General features: G+C 42.9%; 4 protein-coding genes across 4 annotated transcripts; 2 read left to right on the top strand and 2 right to left on the bottom strand.

Moving 5' to 3' along the window:
* Positions 1 to 931: 931 nt before the first annotated feature.
* On the bottom strand, positions 932 to 8,898 carry EAE97_010361 (uncharacterized protein; the record flags this gene model as incomplete). Its single annotated transcript, XM_038880876.1, has 2 exons — positions 932 to 7,451; positions 7,502 to 8,898. The coding sequence occupies 2 exons, from the start codon at positions 8,896 to 8,898 to the stop codon at positions 932 to 934; spliced, it is 7,917 nt and encodes a 2,638-aa protein (XP_038728270.1).
* Positions 8,899 to 9,443: 545 nt separating this feature from the next.
* On the top strand, positions 9,444 to 11,259 carry EAE97_010360 (uncharacterized protein; the record flags this gene model as incomplete). Its single annotated transcript, XM_038880875.1, has 3 exons — positions 9,444 to 9,457; positions 9,587 to 9,839; positions 9,892 to 11,259. The coding sequence occupies 3 exons, from the start codon at positions 9,444 to 9,446 to the stop codon at positions 11,257 to 11,259; spliced, it is 1,635 nt and encodes a 544-aa protein (XP_038728269.1).
* Positions 11,260 to 12,658: 1,399 nt separating this feature from the next.
* Positions 12,659 to 13,252, bottom strand: EAE97_010359 (uncharacterized protein; the record flags this gene model as incomplete). Its single annotated transcript, XM_038880874.1, has 1 exon — positions 12,659 to 13,252. One exon carries the CDS (start codon positions 13,250 to 13,252, stop codon positions 12,659 to 12,661), a length of 594 nt encoding a protein of 197 aa, XP_038728268.1.
* A 3,592-nt stretch (positions 13,253 to 16,844) lies between these two features.
* Positions 16,845 to 19,872, top strand: EAE97_010358 (uncharacterized protein; the record flags this gene model as incomplete). Its single annotated transcript, XM_038880873.1, has 9 exons — positions 16,845 to 17,145; positions 17,199 to 17,336; positions 17,390 to 17,491; positions 17,575 to 17,707; positions 17,755 to 17,891; positions 17,942 to 17,999; positions 18,049 to 18,499; positions 18,560 to 19,546; positions 19,648 to 19,872. The coding sequence occupies 9 exons, from the start codon at positions 16,845 to 16,847 to the stop codon at positions 19,870 to 19,872; spliced, it is 2,532 nt and encodes an 843-aa protein (XP_038728267.1).
* Between the last annotated feature and the right edge of the window lie 435 nt (positions 19,873 to 20,307).

Raw genomic sequence — 20,307 nt, 5'->3', positions numbered from 1 at the left:
GAGGAGGGGTACGAATAATTGGAGATGAAGACGGAGAGGTATAATGGAAGGATATATTTCTTATCGGGCCTGGACGAAGCAGGAGTTTGAAGTACACGCACGCGAAAACCAAAGATACCACGATACATCACACGAGATCACCAAGAATCAGTATCACCAAGGATCACCAACTGCAGTTCCGAACTAAATATTAAAGCTATTCAGCATATAACCTCAAAGCCCACAACAATCAACATTCTCAACTCTATTTCCCGAAAGAATACCGAGAACACACACACCCACACACACACATCCCAAAACAAACTCAAACTCAAATCTCACTCACAAGAGGAAATCAGTGTATAAAAACCATCAGCGTCACGTGTTGCAAAAATGTAATAATACCTAGATATCTAGTTAGCACAGGATGATAGCATAACGATATCAAATCTACATGTATATAAGTATATATATAACAACTTTCCTCTTTAAAATACCTATACAAACAAAAAATTACCGCACATCTCATCTCATCTCATCTCATTTTCAAACGAATATAAATATAAACATAAATTCTAAATTAAACTTACACCCATCCATCCAATCTACCCAGATACAACAAATCAAGCATCTAAAGAAACCAATTCACAAATGTAATAAATAAAAGCACGTAAACAAATTACTAACTAATATAATAGGATTTACTCATCTACTCTATCTAGTATTGCGAATCCTGCGACTGACTGACTGACTGATTGACTGATTGACAGACTCACTGCAATAAATACAAAGCTAAGCAAGCATTCACATGTCAAAGATACAAATTTTCCCCTTCCCAAACGCCATTTGAAATCGCCCATGAAATACAGACATGCATAAATGCAAGTTTCTTTCATCTTTCCTCTCTCCCCCATCCCATTCCATCCCATCCCACACATCTCACACATCCACTCTACCACATATTCCTCTTCTTACTAAACATCTCCCCCTTCTCCTTCCTCCTCTCCTTCTTCCTCTCCGTCTTCTTCCTCTTCTCCTCTCCAAATTTCTCCGGCATACTAACCGCCTCGATCTTTCTCTTTCCACTCCTCTGCGCTCTCCTCTCCTTAACCCCCTCCCTCACCTTCAGCAACGCATCTGTGTACTCCTGGGTTCCGACCTTCCTCTTCAACGTCTCCAACAGCTCTTCACTCGACGATTTGAGGGCCTCGTAATTATTGCGGAAGAGTTCATCGGTGGAGTACGGCATATGAATGGAAGGATCCGTGAGATTATGCAGAGGGAGAATGATAGTTCTCAGCGAGGGAACCAACGATTCAGGCTCCAATTTACTGCACAAGATTTCGAGAAGTTGAAGAGCAGAAGTCTTGGGGATCAAGTTGTCTGCAGTGGCTGGATGAGTTTCTCTTCTCAAGACGAAGGATACGCGACTGAAAAGATATTGCAGGACACTGTTTGAAGCATTAGACTCTCCTGATTGTTCGACATCGGCTTCGACGTCTAGATCTTCATCTTCGGCATCTGCTTTGGGTTTTTGTTTGAGATTATTGGAAGCGGCGCAGCGACCGAGGAAAATAAGATTCTTGACAACTTCATCCGCGAGTACTTGTGTGAGAATTGGTCCCCTGAACATCCTAACGATGCGGTGAATGAAATCAGAGATATCATCTCCATTGAGTTGGAGACCACCTGAGCCCCTGAGTGGTAAGCCTTCTAGACCAGCTTCAGCATTGGTTCTTGCAATGTCTGCAAAGTATATGCTGCTAAGTCTTGTCGCACCTACTTTCACCCATGTATGCGGATATGAAAGGCATGCTCGTACCGCAGACCATAAAGATGCAGTCTTCGAAGAGAAAAGTTTCTCTGGGAATTTCTGACACATAGTCCCACCAAGTTCGAGGGAAGTGTAGATTAATTGCCAATAATCTTCTTCATCATCGTCTGGAGTTTCCAGGATCTTCGAAACAGTACCGAGTACGAAATTTATATTTGAATCTTCCATATCGGATCGAGATTCGAAATACAATGCATACGTTTGTAGCGCTACCCGGACAGCCGAAGTCTTGTTTTGCTTAACGAGTGATTGCAAAATGGTAAGGAAATCCGTCATGCGGCTTTCATCCGCTCTCTTGAATGTCTCCTTGAGGACTTCTCCGGCTACCATACGACACTTTTCGCTTTCATCGTTGGCAATGACCGAGATCAAAGGCACAAAACTAGATGCTGCGACCTCTTGAACAATATCATCCGAAGTCTTTGTCAAAAGGAGAAGAATGACTTCGAGTATGGACATTCTTCCACCCTCTCTATCGTACTTTAGATTTGCTACGATAAATTCTAATTGTTTGTTCCATCGACTCTTCTTTTGTGGAAATTCTCTGAGGAACTGAACGAATGCGCCGCGTGCCAGATCTCTTGTATCTTTGTCGTCATTTGTTACCATGACCGTGCTGACATAGTCCAGAGTGTCATATACTACAGCCGTCTCAATCTTTGAGTCCAGCACAGATCTCAAGAACTTGAACGTAATATGTCGTCGCTCTGGTTCTGTAATGTCATCCTTCATTTTCTTCAAGATATCATCAATCGATCTACTTTTGACCGGAACATCTTTTCGGTCTCTGAGAACGACCGAGAGTAAATTCAAGGATGCTTGAGCAATATCCGAAGTTGTTGAGGAGGATGAGGCTACACATTTGATGGCTTCATCTACCGCGACCCGGTAAAGATTTGTTCCATCACCATCAATTTTGAGTGGAACCTTGACAATGGTGCTAAGTAATTTGAAGGCCGCAACCTTTACTTCCTCCTCTCCTTCAGCAACCGCGTCGCCAATCATTGGGATGAAGCCTGCAAGGTTGCTAGGTGTTCGAATTGAATCGTACTTCTTGACGACAGATCTCATGACATCAAAGGCAAATTTGATAAGCTTGAAGGTATAGACTGTCGTAGCACCGCGTTCACCACCACGTTTGGCACCCTTTTGTAGTAAGTAGCGTTTGAATCGATAATCGTCTCTGCTCGCCTTTTCTTGAGGTTTTCGACTATTGTAAACATCTTGAATAACTTCATAACAGAAGACCAAGCTATCACGACTTCCGGCAGCTGTATTTTTGAGTAGTCCAGAACTGATCCTGTTCAAAAGTTCATCAATTTTGCGAACCATCCGAATGTTCAGCTTCTCCTTCAGCAATACTCGAATTGGATGAATCAAGTCTGTCAGTCGGCTCAGAGTAGCTGTCTTGGCTATCAGTTCCATAGAATCATGACTTTTACTGCTCTTGACTTCTTTCATCTTGCTGATATATCCTTCCTCGTCCTTTTCTTGTCCTGTTGCACCAAAAATATCGTCCATGATGATTGCAATGATTGAAGGCAGGCAATAATCAAGGTCACCCGGTGCGTATTCTGGTGTCGTAGCTACCAACATGGAATGCATAGTGTATGACAGTACATGAAGCTGGGAACCTCTTGCTAGCGCACTTCGGAGTTCTCTTAACACAAATCCGAAGCAAGAAGGACCAAGTAAAACGCAAATCTTTACTAAAGTATCCCTAGTAAGATCCCGGGATTCTTGTGCTTTACTGCGGAGAATGTGACAAATATCAGTCAAGACTGCTGGAAGTCGTTCTGTCATTTTCTCTTCTGGCAATAGTTTGAGAAGCCTAACAATGATGACCGCAACAGGAACTCGCAAGCTGACTGTCGATTCATCCTTATCATGGAGATAGTCTGTCAATGGTGGCAAGATATTGGTAATGAGATCATCAGAAAACTTCGGCTCTTTAGGCATAGTGGTGGCCAATTTGCATGTTTTCTTAGGAACATCAGTCTCCATGTCAGTGTCAACGAGTGGTTGAGCGGCAAGTGCTAAAGAATCAATAACTTTGCCAAGAAGACGGATGATCTGTTTCTCAAGATCAGGTTTGGCCTGAACATATCCAATAAAACGTTTCAGAAGAGCACGATATTGCGGCCACTCTAGCGACCCTGCAAGAATTCCAACAGTCGTCGTAGCTTCAGCAGCAAGATTATGTGCATCGTTGCCTTCGGCTCTATCGAAGATAAAATGTTCGATGAGAGGGATGAAAAAGTGGCTGACGTTCTTGCTACTTAATTCTCCTTTCTCGGCAGCAGAAGAAAGCATTCCCAGAGCACTAGATTGCCTGCCTTTACCTGCTGCGATAATGTTGTTGAAAAACGAGGATTCTGTCTCGTCTTCACCAGCCAGAAGATTGTGCATGTCGCTAACTTGAGACCAATCTGAGAAATTACGGACCAGATGAGCCATAACGTTCATGTATTCACGACGAACCATTTCCGAAGGCTCACGAACACCAGCAAATAGAGCTGGAATTAAGATTGTGGAAAGCATGTTTTGAAAAGCTGGGAACTCTGAAGTTTGCTTGGCATCTTTAGCTGTTTCAATAAATCGACGGATTCCATCAGAAGAGTTTGATGACAATACTCCGTGTTCCTCATCGTGCTTGATATAAAAGAGCATGTTGAAAAGTAGCGGTGACCACTGATGAGAATTGAAATCAACATCTCTCTTGGCGTTAATGGCGTGGAAAGCCTTCACTCGGCGATCGTAATCTGGTTCATCAAGCCGTCCTTGGGCAAAAGAGTTGAGATCTGAACACAAGGCAGCTACTTCTTTCAAGACAGGATCTTTGTCTGAGTACACCAATAGTACTCGTGATAATACCTCTCTACTAATCTTGTCTTTGAAGAAACCAAACAAGGAAGTGATAGTATGATAAACTCGATCCCTGAGGTCAACATCGTTTTGGAGATCATAGAGAGGTACAAAATGCTCCAGAACCAGAAGTAAGCCCGCTTTCGTCTTAGGGGTAACCCTACGCGAGGGTTGATCAAGTAGGAATACAGATACATCCACCAAGTTGCGACCTTGAGTGGAAGTCGATACGAAAGGCGCCAACTCGGAAACAGTTTCGACGCAACCTTCCAATAGGTTTTTGCTCATGTCGTTCTGATCGCGTAGAATCGTTCCGATTTGAATCAGACATTGATCCATGTTAGAATTCAGAAGCTCTTGCTTTACTGAGTCACCCTCTGCCCCTTCCTCTTGTGCACATTTAATGACACCCCTGATGATGGAAAGAGCAAAGAGTTTGACTTCATCCTTTGATTTTGGTGGTGCTAAACACTCTGCTACCTTTGGTAAGATTTTTTCGTGGCTACCAAGAAGTAACACTGTCTTCATCGAAGATGACCAGACGGAAAACAATCTAAGGAGACCGGAGATACCCTGAGCTGTTTCGATTGGTAAGTTATCGAGTCTTGGTAGGACAATTTCGGTCACAATGAGATCCATATAGGGAGACCAGTCAAAATCTGTCGAGTTGTTGAACAATAGCACGAGACACTTCAACCCAGTCTGTCGAACAACTTTGAAAAGAGAAACTTTGCTGGAAATTTCCTCATCTTCAGTTTCTTCAACATGCTCCCCCTGTAGTTGTCGTGTGGCAATTACTGTACAATACAAGACAGCTTCCAGTAATTTTCGAGTGAGAGGCACAACTTTAGTGGCTAATTCCTTCAATACTGACTCCATCATATTTGTGAAACCAACTTGCTTCCTTGCACCCAACAACTCCTTTTCAAAGATTGACATTTGGACTGCTCCATCCTTCACCAAATCTAAATCCTTGAGATCACCAAGGGCAATATCCAAAAAGCCTCCAATATCTTCAACGCTCAAATTTCTCAGCACCGTCAGTCTTCTTGCCTCCATCCCTTGCTTTCCACTCGCAGCGCCTTTTCGAGAGATTGTACGTCCATAGAGTAATCTGAGGAGAACTGGCATGAGTGCTTCGCGATGCTCAGGTTGAACCAGGGTTTGTCCCTGAAGGAGAATTGTGATTTCGTCTTTAAAGCGAGCTTCGTCCAGTAGATTCAAGAGGTTCTCAGAGTAAGGTTTGATGCTCTTGTTCCTCCATGTCAAGACGGCTTTCAGAGCAGCTTTTTGGGTTTCAATGTCACCATTCGCCAATAACCTTAAAAGTGCTTCGTAAACCTCATCTGTCTTGAAAATAGACTTCGGGTTACCAAAGAGGCCCAAGACATCCAAGAGAGCCTTCTGATCTTTTCTTGTCCAGTCGCTTACAACAGCCTCGTCTTCATCACCGGTCTGATCAATCTCTTCGGAGGCTTTGCCAGCCCAAGAAAGGAACATTGGAATGAGCTGTCGAGATCGCCTTTCACCAATCATAGGAATGGCAGCCAAAACACGAAGAGCCTGAGATCTAGCAGTGTTTGGTTGGGCATCCACCAGTTGTTGAGCAACCTCGAATTTTTGAAGCATAGTATCACGTGCATTGAGAACTTCCGATTCAGTCTCTTTAGCAAGTTTGTCCAAGTTATTCAAATTAGAGCACTCAAAGTCGGTCAATCCATTATTTTGATCCTTTTGCATGGGAGCGGGTGGCCCGCTCCATCTTACTGATGGTGTCTCTAACCATTTGAATGTCAATACGGCAACTGCTTCCTCACCAACTTTCGATTCTGAGATCTGTTTGAGGGCAGCACTAGCATCGTCCCAGATTTGCGCCATCTTCACAGTAAGCATACCAAAACAGAATGATGGTATAGCATATTTCATCCAAGGTATCGCCATCTGTGAAGTATAGATTGAAGCAAGCTTGCGAATATGCATAGAAGCGGAACGAGCAGATTGCAAATCCATTGGAGTCTGCTCAATCATGATCATGAGTGTAATTGCTTCCGAAGACTTTCCATGATCAGTGTCATGAATATGCTCCAGTAGTCGCAAAGAAAGAAGGCGTAATTCGCTAGATTCGGATGAAAGATTCTCTACTAAGGATCGTACCAAGAGGTCGAACTCGGCGTCAGAGTCACTCGTATCCTCTTCCTCGTCTGATTTGCCACCGTCGGGTTTAGGAGACAATTTGAGACTGGCTTTATAGCCTAGTAAAGCTTCGAGGAAATTCGGCAATCGGGCATATCGAGGGGCTGCTGCGCGTAATAATGGCTCCAAAGCCCTATCAGTCTCACCAGTTCCTTTTGTCATGCGAGAGAAAGCACTGAACCCTCGACCAACGATAAAATGAGCTTCCTCTGGCGCAAGTGAAGAAGATGGTCTAAGTGCAAGTTTGAGCTTGCGAAGTAGGATTTCCGAAATTCTTGCGTTCGTTGAAGGATGCACAGCAGTGCACTCCAAGATTTCTAACAGAGCATTATATTTAGGTAAACATCGATCATGCCATGTTTTTGGGCTGCGATTATATGTAGCTGGCGATACCTGTTCTGGGAAAGGTTGTAGTTCTAATCGTTCAAATTTGCTGACAATCTGGTCCTGCCAAGACTGAGGCAACGAAAATGCGTCCTTTCCATGTTGACTTGGAAGTACTCCTGAGGCGACCATCTTTGGTAATAATACACACAAGGTATCTCCATTTTCCGCGTCAGACCAGTGCGTGACAACGAATCTAGGATCGATTAGCATGTGGTTGAAGACAGATAAGGTAATTCAACTTACCTTTTGAAGTAAGGCAACGCAATAGTTTGGAAGCGTCCAGGCTCTCCTTGTGACAAATATGAGCAAAATGTCAAGAACCATTTGGCCAACGGATCCTTGGTCAGGGCATCCATGAAAGGAGCAATAAAAGGAATCGTAGAGTCCATTGGAGAATATGTCAGAGCAATAGCTATGCTCTCAATGAGGTATTTCCACAAATCCAAATGTTTGTCGTCGGCTGCCACAAAAGATGCGTTCTTGGACACTGTCTTTAAAATATTAGATAGCGCCTGTAACAAAGCTGGCCAATTCTGAACTCTCGAAGCTCGTCGAACACCAGCTAGAATCCCTATGGTTCGCGCTGAAAGTAAAAGTTTGTTGAAATCATACATCGTCTTTGACTGTGTAAAAGAATGGGTGATAGTGTTTGCTTCCTCCAGTACTAGTTCAAGGATCTCTTTGATCGTCTCCGGGGTTGTATGATGAACTATACTGGTTAAAACACCACATATAACGTCAATCCATGGCATTGCCTCCTTCTCTCCAAAGTCACTCTCTTCAATGGCGATGAATAGAGATTTGAAAATCGTTGGACCCGACGTATGTACGGTTAACCCGTTACCCTTCATAGCCTCCGCGAACATGGTCATTATTCCATGGTAGTATAGGCCGAATTGTTTGGTATCCGCGATACTCAAAAGATCTGATTTCGCATGATTGACGATTAATGGAAGAGCCTTTGCTCGGTGGGCAGGTGCGCCAGCTTTTTTGATGAGAAAGCTCATAGCCTCCGCAGCGAACCGGGCAATATGTGGAGGTTGGGCACTTTTTCCGAGTAATGGTGCCATTAGATCATATGTAGGTCGTAAATCTGGTACAATAAGTTTTGACAAATATTTGAACAAAAATGTTAGGCATGTAAAACACCATTCGATAACTGCGACATCTTTTCCAGTGCCTGCTATCGTCGACGTAACCAATTCCAAAGCTTTCGCATAATGTTTTTCGAACCGAGGACCCAAATCATGGGCAAAGTCTGTAATTAACTCCAACAATGGCTCTAACGATTCCCTTTGGTTTCCTTCCATATAAGTGACGAAAAGACCCATAATCTTATCCTGGAAATGTAGAATCTGCGGTAAACTGTCGCATAATGGAAGTACCTCCTCCGTGAAGGATTGGAACCCAGACGACAAATTGAGTTCGGTCCATTTCTCTAGACTGGCTTTGAAATATGATGTTGTCGCAGAAGTATCTTCGGCATCGAGGTCATGACGACGAACTCTTCGTAGTGGATCGAGGGAGTTTAATTTCGAGATTTTTGTAGTAAAAGATTCCCATCGATGATTCTTTTGATGGGCAGTACCCTTCTTGCCCTTACGGGTCTTAATTATTCTTCCGGAGGTTGTGGCAGGCATCGTAAAGTTATGTCGTCCCCAATCAACGAAAATCCACAATCGCAGAGAGAATGGAAATTTTTATTTTTTGATAAGAAGAAATGGATATTTGCTTATATAAGCAGCTGCCACCTAGAATTCATTAGTAGGTACTAGGTAGGTGAGTAGTCAACGGATCAAGTCTCTCAATTATCAATAGATACAATTTTATGTAGAGTATCTTCTAATCCTCTTCTTTCACCTCATTACTTCCTGTCTTTCCTCTCCTTTCTCATCTCTATATTGAATTTTATCATTTATTTTCCTCTACTTCTCTTCTATTTCACTTCTTTTTGCCATCAATTTCTGCCCATTTTGACCGCTCAAGTAATAGTCTCCACTCTGCCGTCCTTGCATTAGCGTGACGCTAAGATATGAGCTTTTGAGCTTTCCTATCGAGAAGTCAAATCGCGTCGCAAAGAACTTTTGAAGTGAATATTATCCTTACGATACCGTATCACTATATTGTTTTGAACCTCCACAACAACCTATACTTCTCCCACAATCTGGTGGCTTCGAACATCAAAATGGCGTCTAAGATGTGAGTTTTCTCCTTTAAAATTCAACGACGATAGGTATTGGCGGTATTCCTGAGCTTTTCCTTCCATTTATGGTTGCATCTTAACTCACTTCACCTCACCTTTTGTGAACTGAACTGATTGATTGACAGAATTGTTCTCGGCGACGTGAACGGTCACATTCGCAATGTCTTTACCAAATTAACATCGCTGCAACTCAAGAATAACTTTGCCCTTGCTATCGTGGCTGGAAACCTTTTCGCCGGAGCTGAAGACACAGAAGCCGAAGACACAGTTACAGACCTCATTACGGGAAAGATACCCATACCATTACCTACATACTTTACTGTCGGATCGTTACCTTTGCCCAAAAGAATCATCGAGAAGATTGAGAAAGATGAGGAGGTGCGTTAATCTATCTTTTGAACGCGGAGAATACCAATACTCATGCTCTTAGATATGTCCAAACTTACACTACCTCGCGAAGAGAAGTACCACGAAAACTTCAGAAGGAATTAAATTAGTTGCACTCGGTGGTCAACTCGACGAAAACATAATTGGGGGTCTATCGAAGGAATCATATCTACCTTTCCACACTGTTGGAGATGCGAAAGCTCTTCATGGAGCGCACACAGCGGATATTCTTTTAACGACTTTGTGGCCAAAATCGATCCGAACTGGTTCCAAAATACCAATTCCTGATGACTCGAAAGATCCCATTGCAGGGGATCATATCGCAGATCTTTGCGCAGCTTTGAAACCTCGTTATCACTTTTCTGTGTCTCCAGATTATTTTTACGAGCGAGAACCTTTCTTTCACGCCCCTACTTCAGATGAGCCTGACGTTCGACCCCTCACTCGATTTATTTCCTTGGCCCCGCATGGCAATCCTCGGAAACAGAAAGCCTTATATGCATTCACGTTACAAGCAACAGTCGATCCAACTGCCCCATTGCCCACTGGTACCACGGCGTCGCCATTTGTAGCTCGACCCAATGAGAGAAAACGAACAGCTCTTGAACCGGAGCCATATTCTAGATATGGCGGAGGCAATGATTATAAACGTGGACGAGGACGTAGAGGACAAAGACAACCACCCCCTGGGCCCGGTGAATGTTTCTTTTGTCTTTCAAATCCAAATTTGGCTACTCACCTTATTGCTTCAATCGGCGATGATGCCTATTTGACAATTGCAAAAGGACCTTTGACTACCGCGACCACGAATGCGTCCTTGGGCATTGACTTTCCTGCACATGCATTGATCATTCCTCTCTCTCATTCGCCTACATTGGCCCTAATCCCGGAGGAAGAGTCAAAATACAACACCTACGTTGAAATGAACAAATACAAGGAGGCGCTACAGAAAATGATTGCACAACGCAGCGAAAACAAGCTAGGCGCTGTTACCTATGAGATCAGTAAAGGTAATGGCGTTCATACACATTGGCAGCTCATTCCTATGCCTATCGAAACCATCCAAAAGGGTCTTGTTGAAGCCGCCTTCCGAGTCGAGGCCGAAAATCTTCAATATCCAGCCTTCGAAGTGAGGGATCCAGGAATCGGTCAAAATGATGGCGATTTCTTTCGCGTATGGATCTGGACACCTCCGACCGAAGAATCTCCAGAGGGAAGTACCAAATGCATTACAATGCCATTTGATTGGAATGTTCGCTTCAATCTCCAATTTGGTAGAACGGTCCTAGCAAAACTTCTAAGTTTGGAAAAGAGAATCCAGTGGAGAGATTGTGCTCAGACAGGGGATGAGGAGAAACAAGATGCTGAGTCTTTCAAGGCTGCATTCAAGGAGTTTGATTTCGCGCTTTAATCCGCATTTAGATGTTCATATTCAAGCGGGGGCGTATACATGCATAGTTTGGGAGTTCTTGCATATCTTTATTTATCATTACGCACACTTTCTTCTTATCATTGGATGGACGCTGGAAAAATTATGAAGCTAGCATACATATGCTTTTTGTCTTCTCTCACGGTGGGACAAATAAGTAAATCGATGCATGGTTGGTACGCATAAAGGCGTTGAGGAAAATCATCTTTTTATTTTCAATTTTCGATATTTTTTTATATCTAGGTTATGGGAAGGCATAGATGAACACTTCATGGATATCATACATAGTCAATACACACTCAAATAAAAGCATCCTTTTCTTTTCATCTTTCTCTCTTTTTTTCTTTTTATAAACATCGCAGCAGTCAGCTCTTCAAGCTCATCTCATCGTCTTGATAGTCAACATTGAAATTGAAATTACATTTGAAGAATTTCATTTACATACCTAGGTACCTGCATCCACTCTCCCTCTCCTCCTTTCCCCCCCTCGCGTATCATCTCTTCCTGTGAATCACTCAATATATCTATCTAATCTAATCTAATCTAACCTAATCCGCGACTTGTGTAAATAACTAATAAAAATAATAAATAAATTGATATCGCGGATTTCGTAATAGACGGATTCCATTCACGGACAGATAGCATCGTAAATCAGAATGTGAACATTATTTTTCTGTGTACGATTAATAGGTGATAGATAGGTGAGTAGTTAAAATATCATATATGTGATGGAGACCTTTCTTTCATCTTGTGATTCTTGTTTTCTTGAGGGGGGGTCTCATCTCTTGTTTTTGCTTTTGTGTGTTGATTTTCTTGTTCTTTTTTGGGGGGGAGGGGGGGAGAGTTTTTACACAGATGCATGCCCGTGTGTATGGATGAATGAGTCTTACGTAGGTGATGGATAGATTACATATATATCCCTATTAAAAATTTGTGATTCCACACCTCACTCACATCTCAACCCATAAACACAACCTCTCCTTCTCGATAATTGAAAAATTGGAAGAAAGAACGTAATAATTGATAGATAGATAGATAATATCAAGAACATTTGGGTAATCTGCGAGAGAGAGACTAGCTAGCTCTACTATTTAACTTTCTTTCTTCAGCTTGGTTGGTATGTTATGTAAATGGAAATTTAGTTGGATGTTCTTTCATCTCGATATATCATATTTTGTAATTTTGAGTTGTGAATAGATGAGTTTGTGAACTGATGAATTGAGTTTTCCGGATACTATGGAAGAAGGTCTCCCATCGAGTCGCTAACCAAATGTACTCAGTGTGATGATGCCCTGCACTTGTATCCACATCTCCCTGGGGATTCCACTCATCCCCCTCTCCCTTCCTCTCTCACTCACTTCACTCAAATCCCAACCTCCCATTAACCATCATACTCCTTAGCCATTCGAATCTCAAACCACTCCTCCTTCTCCTCCTCCTTCTCATACCTCCCACCTCCACCTCCAATCCCGAACCCATCCTCCCCATCCCTCCCAGCACAATGCAGCCACCTACTCTCCTCCGCCACTCTCCACCCATTCCCCACTGGGCCCAGTGTTTTTCCTCCACTCTTCTCCTCTCCCTCACATATCCATTCTTTCGCCATCTCCCCCTTCGTCACCCATTCATTTTCTTCTTCCTCTTCGCCATCTCCTTTCTCTAAATCCCAGTCCCATCTTCGTTTTGATTTTCTTTTTTTATCTGCTCTCGCATTTCCATCTCTATCCATCTTCGCTCTCGCTCCTACAATTCCCTCCATAGCCCCCAAGCCCTGCCCTGAGCGCACGAGATCAAGAGCCTCGAAATGAGACATCCGTTTTTTCATATCGCGTTTCCAGAAATGGAAGATGCGGGCTCGGAGATAGAGGTAGAGGAGGCGGGGAACATAGAGGAGGAAGATGAAGAAGAGGGTTAGGAGGAGGGTAGTTATAGAGAAGGAGAGGATGGGGTATGAGGCGAAGGATTTAGTGCTCATGGTTTGTAGGGTGGTTGTTTGGGCTCGGCTGGGTTGTAGTGGGTGGAGGAATTGAAGAATGGGTTGTTTTGAAGGGTTTGTGAAGCTATCCAGATAGATGGTGTAAAGATGTGAGGTTGATCGAGTAGTGTGCGCAGAAGTAATTGTATTTGGAGAAAAAGAATCATTTTGAGGTTTTAGTCCTAATTTGCGTTCAAGATACACAAAGAATAGTGAGATAGATGTTGTAGACCGAGGAGCTGAAGAAATGCAAGTTGATATGATGGTATGATGGTATATGTATTAGTCAAACAATGAAGTTAGCTGTAGTGGAATGCATACCTAGGTAATGTAGCCGTAAAGTTAACGAATACGATGAACTTGTTGTTGATCAGTCTGCGTGTTGTGGAAATTGGTGACGATGTATTCACTTGCTGAATAACCGTATAAATTCATCTCACGCACGAACGTGGTAGTCATTCGCCTTGTAATGTAGGTATTTGCCAAGACAATTTTATATTCACGGGAATGATATTCATTAGGTAGCATGAGATAGGTAGACAGAACTTTGAATACTTAGCAGTACCTAAGTCATCGAAGAAAAGAACTCTATGGAGTGACTACCTCGCCAATTCCAAGGATATCAAGTAATCAACTCCAGTTAAACTCAGATGTGCAACAAGAGCCGAAAAGCTCTATCTAATTCCATCTATTTAACTCTCGGGCAAATCAGATATGCAACAAACCTTAATGAAATATTTCTCCTACTTTAGCTAGGTACTTCAGGAAAAGTCGGACACGCAACGAGACTCAAAATAATTCATCTAATTCCGTTCATTTAACTCTCGGGCTAGCCAGATGTGCAACAAAATCCAAAGGAATGCATGTAATTGACTCTCAGAAAGTCAGATATACAACAAGACTTGAAACATACACTTCTAATTTTTTGAATGAGATAAGATCATCGTACTTTGAGGGGATTCTGGTGGTATAGAGTTTTGGTTGGAGTAAACATTCACCCATTCTTCAAAACCGGAACGCAATTATTCACCAGTCTGACTTGGACATAGACTGCATTTGTAATGGAAGAGAGAATGCTACATTTAAATACTTGTGACCATTTATGTGTGCGCTTGCGTTGTATAGAGGTAAGTAAATAATTCGATGCTCTGGTCATTTTTTTCAAACTTCCAAAACATTTGTGTGTTTGGCAGAATTGAAACGGCCGAGGACAACACGAGGAGAAAACATCCACTTAATGAACTGTAGTGATCAGGAAGGTGATCTACAATGGTTTAGATGCCAAGAGTATGAGGGGAAGAAGATATTGTCAGCGAGGATGAATTGAGAGCATGAAACTTGCTGCTGACGAAGTGAGAAGGCCTGAAACGATCGAACAAAACTATCTGCAGGCGTCCAGGAACTGCGTGCTTGACATGTTGTCGATACATATCTGAAGTTTTCTACAATTCTTATCGATTTCATTGTGTGTTAATAACAGATGTATGTGGATGTAGGAATGAATGAATATTCAGGTTCTATCAGCCCTTTCCTCAGATGGATTGCTGCAACTTTGCTGCAATAACCTCTCGATGTGTGGTTCGCAAAATGATTTATTTAACGAAAGACAACGCAATCTATTGCTTGCCGTTAGATGAATTCGATGTCAGTTCGACGTCTAATCCGTAAATGGGTGGGGGGCAAAAGAATAAGAAATCTCTCATCTCTTCCCAAAAGTAGCGGGGTATAATTTCATCAAAAATGAAGCAAAAGATCAATTGTCCTTGGAGAGACTCGAACTCTCGACCTTTGGATGGCTAAAGTGACTGTTAACAATCACCTCATATAAGAATATGAGACCAACGCTCTAACCAACTGAGCCACAAAGACTTGTTATCAATTTTGTATGCTTGAAACTGCTTGTTGTTGGTATCTATTCAAGAACAAGTGGGGGCTAAAGAATTTTTCCTCTCTTTTTCTTGTTTGTGTGGTTCACTGCACCCTGCCCTGCATGAGTCGGGTTACATCCCGGCGGGGGTTGCTCCGCATGGAAAGATCTCACAACTAATAAAGCTGTTTGATCAATCACTCGGGTGTGTCCCCGCCAATCAACCTTGAGACGAATTACTGGTTGTTCGAAAAGCTTTGAAATGTTGGCATTTTGTTCTATTTAACCGGATGCCGGAGTCTCGAGACGTGATGTGATGCCTCGAACTCTCAAGCTGGAAACCGTTGAAGGGCAAAAGAGGTTGAGGGTTCATACTAGGTACGGCTTTGCCGCCCCACCCATTTTGATGTAACTTCGAGATGTAGAACGTCAAAGTATCTCAATTTTACTTATCAATATCAACAATAGCATTATGATTTGGTTTTGGAAAAAAGAAAAAAACCTATGGTCGCAAGACATAGCTTCCTATCGATTCAATTTCATTCGAGAAAAGTATGAGATTATCTCAAAATCAATTGCTACAAGCTAAAGACATATTTTACCCTTCATTTTCATTACTAAGCGAGCAATTCCATTCCTGAAATCTGATAAATGCTGAATTACTATCATTATTCTATGTTAATTTGCTAGAAGTCTGATATTTTAAGTACTAGGTATCAGGTTCCTTGACACGATTGAACTCTGAGATACAGGTTCGTTGGTAAGTAGTTGGCAAACTAGAAGTCACCACTGATTGGCAGGCTGCCTTTTGTTTTCCTCACGTGTTTCAATCTTGACCAGTTATTTGGTTCCATGGACGGCTCAATACCGGTTCACATTCTGTCATCTTATTGTCTGCCTCCAAACGCTCGCCGCTGCGCCGTTCGTTCTTGGCCTCAACAGTACGACACATGACTTGGAAAAGTTTCCTTTTCTCGTGATGGTCATGGGAGAATACCCAGGATGAACTCAAATGAAATGACCAACCATATCTGCGGTACTTTACCCGATGCCAACCCTGCCTAACTATGCATGTATTGGATGCACAAACACAAATGACCATCAAATTTGTATCACTACCCCGCCAAGTGAGGGGAATTCGATTCACTATTCGGAACCATGATACCTTGCAATACCTAGGTAAGAACAACTCGTCCCAAGTGTTCGTCGGTCACACTCTCGGACCGATTGTATATGCATGTCGAGTGTTCTTGTTGGTGCACATTCGGAGCAGCTCATCCCTCGAGCCATACATAGGGACAGGAACAAAGTCACTCCTAGCCTCCGAAGCTAGACCCCAGTAACCCCAGACTTTTGGGTCCCGCCATCGGGTATATACAAGGAAATTTTACTTTAGTTTGATAATCTGGGGAAGAGCTTTATGAGTTCATGGTTTTTCAATTTGACACGGAAACGTGCAGATGAAGCTATAGCTAGTCTAGATTACCCGAGCCATATGCATGATGCCGTGTGAAATTACCACGCTGCATGAACGTCCAGTTACGATATGATTCATATGCGGAGGAGATTTCTCATTACTCTCAGTATTCACTATGACCCTCGTAATTTCCCTCTCAGCTCAATGTAAATCCCTACCATTTTTCTCTTAAAGAGGAAGGAGGGACCCCACAATTTTCCACTTTCTCTCTTTCATCTCCAGAAAGCTCTCGAGCAACTGCTATGAAAATGAAGCTCTTAGTATTATTTAAATCAGCTGTATTCTTTACTGCCTCTGCGTTTGCTCAAAACGATGGAGATTTCTCTCCTCCTAGTTATCCATCTCCATGGATGAATGGCAATGGTGATTGGGCAGATGCATACGCCAAAGCAAAGAAATTTGTTAGCCAGCTTACTCTCCTTGAGAAAGTTAACCTTACCACCGGTGTTGGTTGGGAAGGTGAATCTTGTGTAGGAAATACTGGCACAATTCCACGACTTGGTTTCCCAGGACTTTGCCTACAAGATTCTCCTCTCGGCATTCGATTTAGTGAGTTCCCTTGCAACATTAAGACTATATAATGACTGACGCGTTATAACTAGCTGATCAGAATTCCGCTTTCCCTGCTGGAATGAATGCTGCTGCAACATGGAGTTATGACTTGATTAATGCTCGAGGTATTGCTATGGGCCAGGAACATCGAGGAAAAGGCATTGATGTTCAATTGGGCCCTGTAGCTGGTAAGCAATTTGTCGAAGTCCATTAAATTCTGAATTTAATTTGTCTGAAATAGGTCCAATTGGAAGAGTACCAGCAGGTGGAAGAAATTGGGAAGGTTTCAGCCCAGACCCTGTTCTTACAGGAGTTAGTATGATGGCAACAATTGAAGGAATTCGTACGACTACTCATCCTTGATAAGAACTTTCTGTCTTCCGAATCTTCATACGAGCATGAATGCTAACAACTTCTCTGTTGCAGAGGATGCTGGAGTCGTCGCTTGCGCTAAGCATTATATTATGAATGAGCAAGAACATTTCAGAGAACCTAGCAACGGAAATGCTGCATTATCCGCAAACGTGGATGACAAGACCATGCATGAACTTTATTTATGGTAAGTGTTAAGTACCTCGTCTCTGGACACAACTAACTACTGTACAGGCCATTTGCAGATGCTGTTCGCGCAGGAGCTGGTGCCGTCATGTGTTCATACAATCGTATCAATCAAAGTTACGGTTCAGAGAATAGTTGGACTCTCAATTACTTGTTGAAAAATGAATTGGACTTCCAAGGTTTTGGTATGTACTTCGAACTGTTGGCATGTTTTCAAGCTAACAGCACATTCCAGTTGTAAGTGACTGGTGGGCACAGCATTCTGGAGTTGCTAGTGCATTGGCCGGACTCGAGTAAGTTTCCTCAGTCTTCACAGCAACAAGCCGAGCTAATGATTCTTAGCATGACAATGGCCGGAGATCAAAATCTTGCTTCAGGTAACACTTACTGGGGAACTAATTTGACCAATGCCGTGTTGAATGGAACCATTCCTCAATGGCGTCTTGATGACATGGTTGTTCGAATCATGTCTGCATACTACAAAGTTGGCAGAGATACAGCAAAAGTTCCAGTGAACTTCAATTCTTGGAATCTCAGTACCTATGGTTATCAGCATCCTCAGGCTAACGAAGACTTCGCCCAAATTAACCAACATGTTAATGTGCAAGGTGATCATGCTCCGCTCATCCGCGAAATTGGTGCCAAGTCGACTGTTCTATTGAAGAACACCAAAGGTGCACTGCCATTGAAAAATCCAAAAACATTGGCTATTATTGGAGAAGATGCCCATGATAACCCAGGTGGCCCAAATGCTTGTGGAGATCGAGGGTGCAATATTGGCACGCTTGCAATGGTATGTTCTCCCTTTGGAACCTGATTGATGAACTCCACTAACCGCGATTCCTTACTACAGGGTTGGGGTTCTGGCACTGCAAACTTTCCTTATTTGATATCTCCAGTCACAGCATTGAAAGCTAAGGCAGGAGAAGGATATGGTCATAGTTCCACCACCGTTAGAAACGTCAGCGACAATTACGATTTCGCCGCTATCACTGCAGCCGCAACAAATGCTGATGTCGCCTTAGTCTTCGCCAATGCAAATGGTGGAGAAGCTTTCATTACCGTCGATGGTAACCAAGGAGACAGAAATAATCTCACATTATGGGGTAATGGAGATGCTGTTATTGATCTTGTTGCATCCATCAACAAAAATACGATTATTGTCCTTCACACAATCGGACCCGTTATTATTGAGGCATACAAGAATCATCCCAATGTGACTGCCATTCTGTGGGCTGGTCTACCTGGTCAAGAATCAGGAAACTCAATTACGGACGTCTTATACGGTGAAGTAAACCCACAAGCAAAATCTATCTTCACATGGGGAAAGTCTCGGGAAGATTGGGGTGTAGATGTCGATTACACCATCTCCTCTCCAGACCCACAGCAGAACTACAAGGAAGGTGTATTCATTGACTATCGTCACTTCGACGCCAAAAATATCGAGCCATCCTACGAATTCGGTTTCGGTCTTTCATATACCACATTCTCATACTCTGACTTGCGCATTCAAAGCAAGCGTGCTCGCCCTTACACACCCACCAAAGGACAAACATCATCAGCTCCAACATTTGGCAAAATTAATTACAATGCATCGGCTGCCCAATTCCCACCAGGATTCCACAAGGTTCCTCTTTATGTATATCCTTATCTTGATGGTCCTGTGGTCGCAAATCAAAGCGATCAAACCCTTCCTCATTCAAAGGATAGCACCCCACAACCTCTTCTCGCTGCTGGTGGTGAACCAGGTGGTAATCCAGGCTTGTATGATGTGCTTTATACTGTTACTGCTACAATCAAGAATACAGGCAAAATCGTTGGGACCGAAATTCCACAACTTGTAAGCTCCTCCTCTCCTTTCTCTCCTCTTTTTCTCCCCTTGTATCCCCTTCCCTCTCATATCAACACACAACCACACAACCCACTAACCCCACCACCCAGTACATATCCCTCGGCGGACCCACCGACCCCAAGATCGTCCTCCGCGGCTTCGACGACATGGAGCTCGAACCCCGCGAATCCGACACCTTCAGATACGGCATCACGAGACGTGATATCAGTAACTGGGATCCGGTAACCCAAAATTGGTTTATCAGCGAATATCCCAAGACGGTGTATGTAGGAAGCTCGAGTAGGAATTTGGTGCTTAGTGGAACGTTGCAGTGAGGTTGAGAGGGTTATTTGGGGAGGTAGGGGTTTATATGGTGGGTCGGTCCAGGGGAGGAGAATAGTAGGTATGCAGGGTAATCAATACATGGGCTATTTTACTTGATGATAATATCTTTTGAGGGTGATGACTGATATGTGAAGATATTATGTGCGCTTATGATTAATCGACCTGGCATTAATTATACGCGGTGACGAACGAGTCACTTCTTGAGCTTCGAGTGAAGCATGGAAATTCTCGTGAATGGTTGAAGCATTCTGCATAAACATCAGTAAGACCAAAAATCGTTATTCAGCAGATCTTATGCACCATTCAGTTCACTCCAGTCACTAACATCACAACATTTTTTCGACGGGAGAGAATTTATGGATATTCCCAACGCTATTATTGTTTTCTATTTTGCTAGCTCTACAATTATCATTGACACCGACGTC

Source organism: Botrytis byssoidea (assembly GCF_014898295.1).
Source record: "Botrytis byssoidea strain MUCL 94 chromosome Unknown BBYS_027, whole genome shotgun sequence".
Lineage (NCBI taxonomy): Eukaryota > Fungi > Ascomycota > Leotiomycetes > Helotiales > Sclerotiniaceae > Botrytis > Botrytis byssoidea.
The sequence above is the reverse complement of the archived record's forward strand: the minus strand, read 5'-3'. Positions and strand labels throughout refer to the sequence as shown.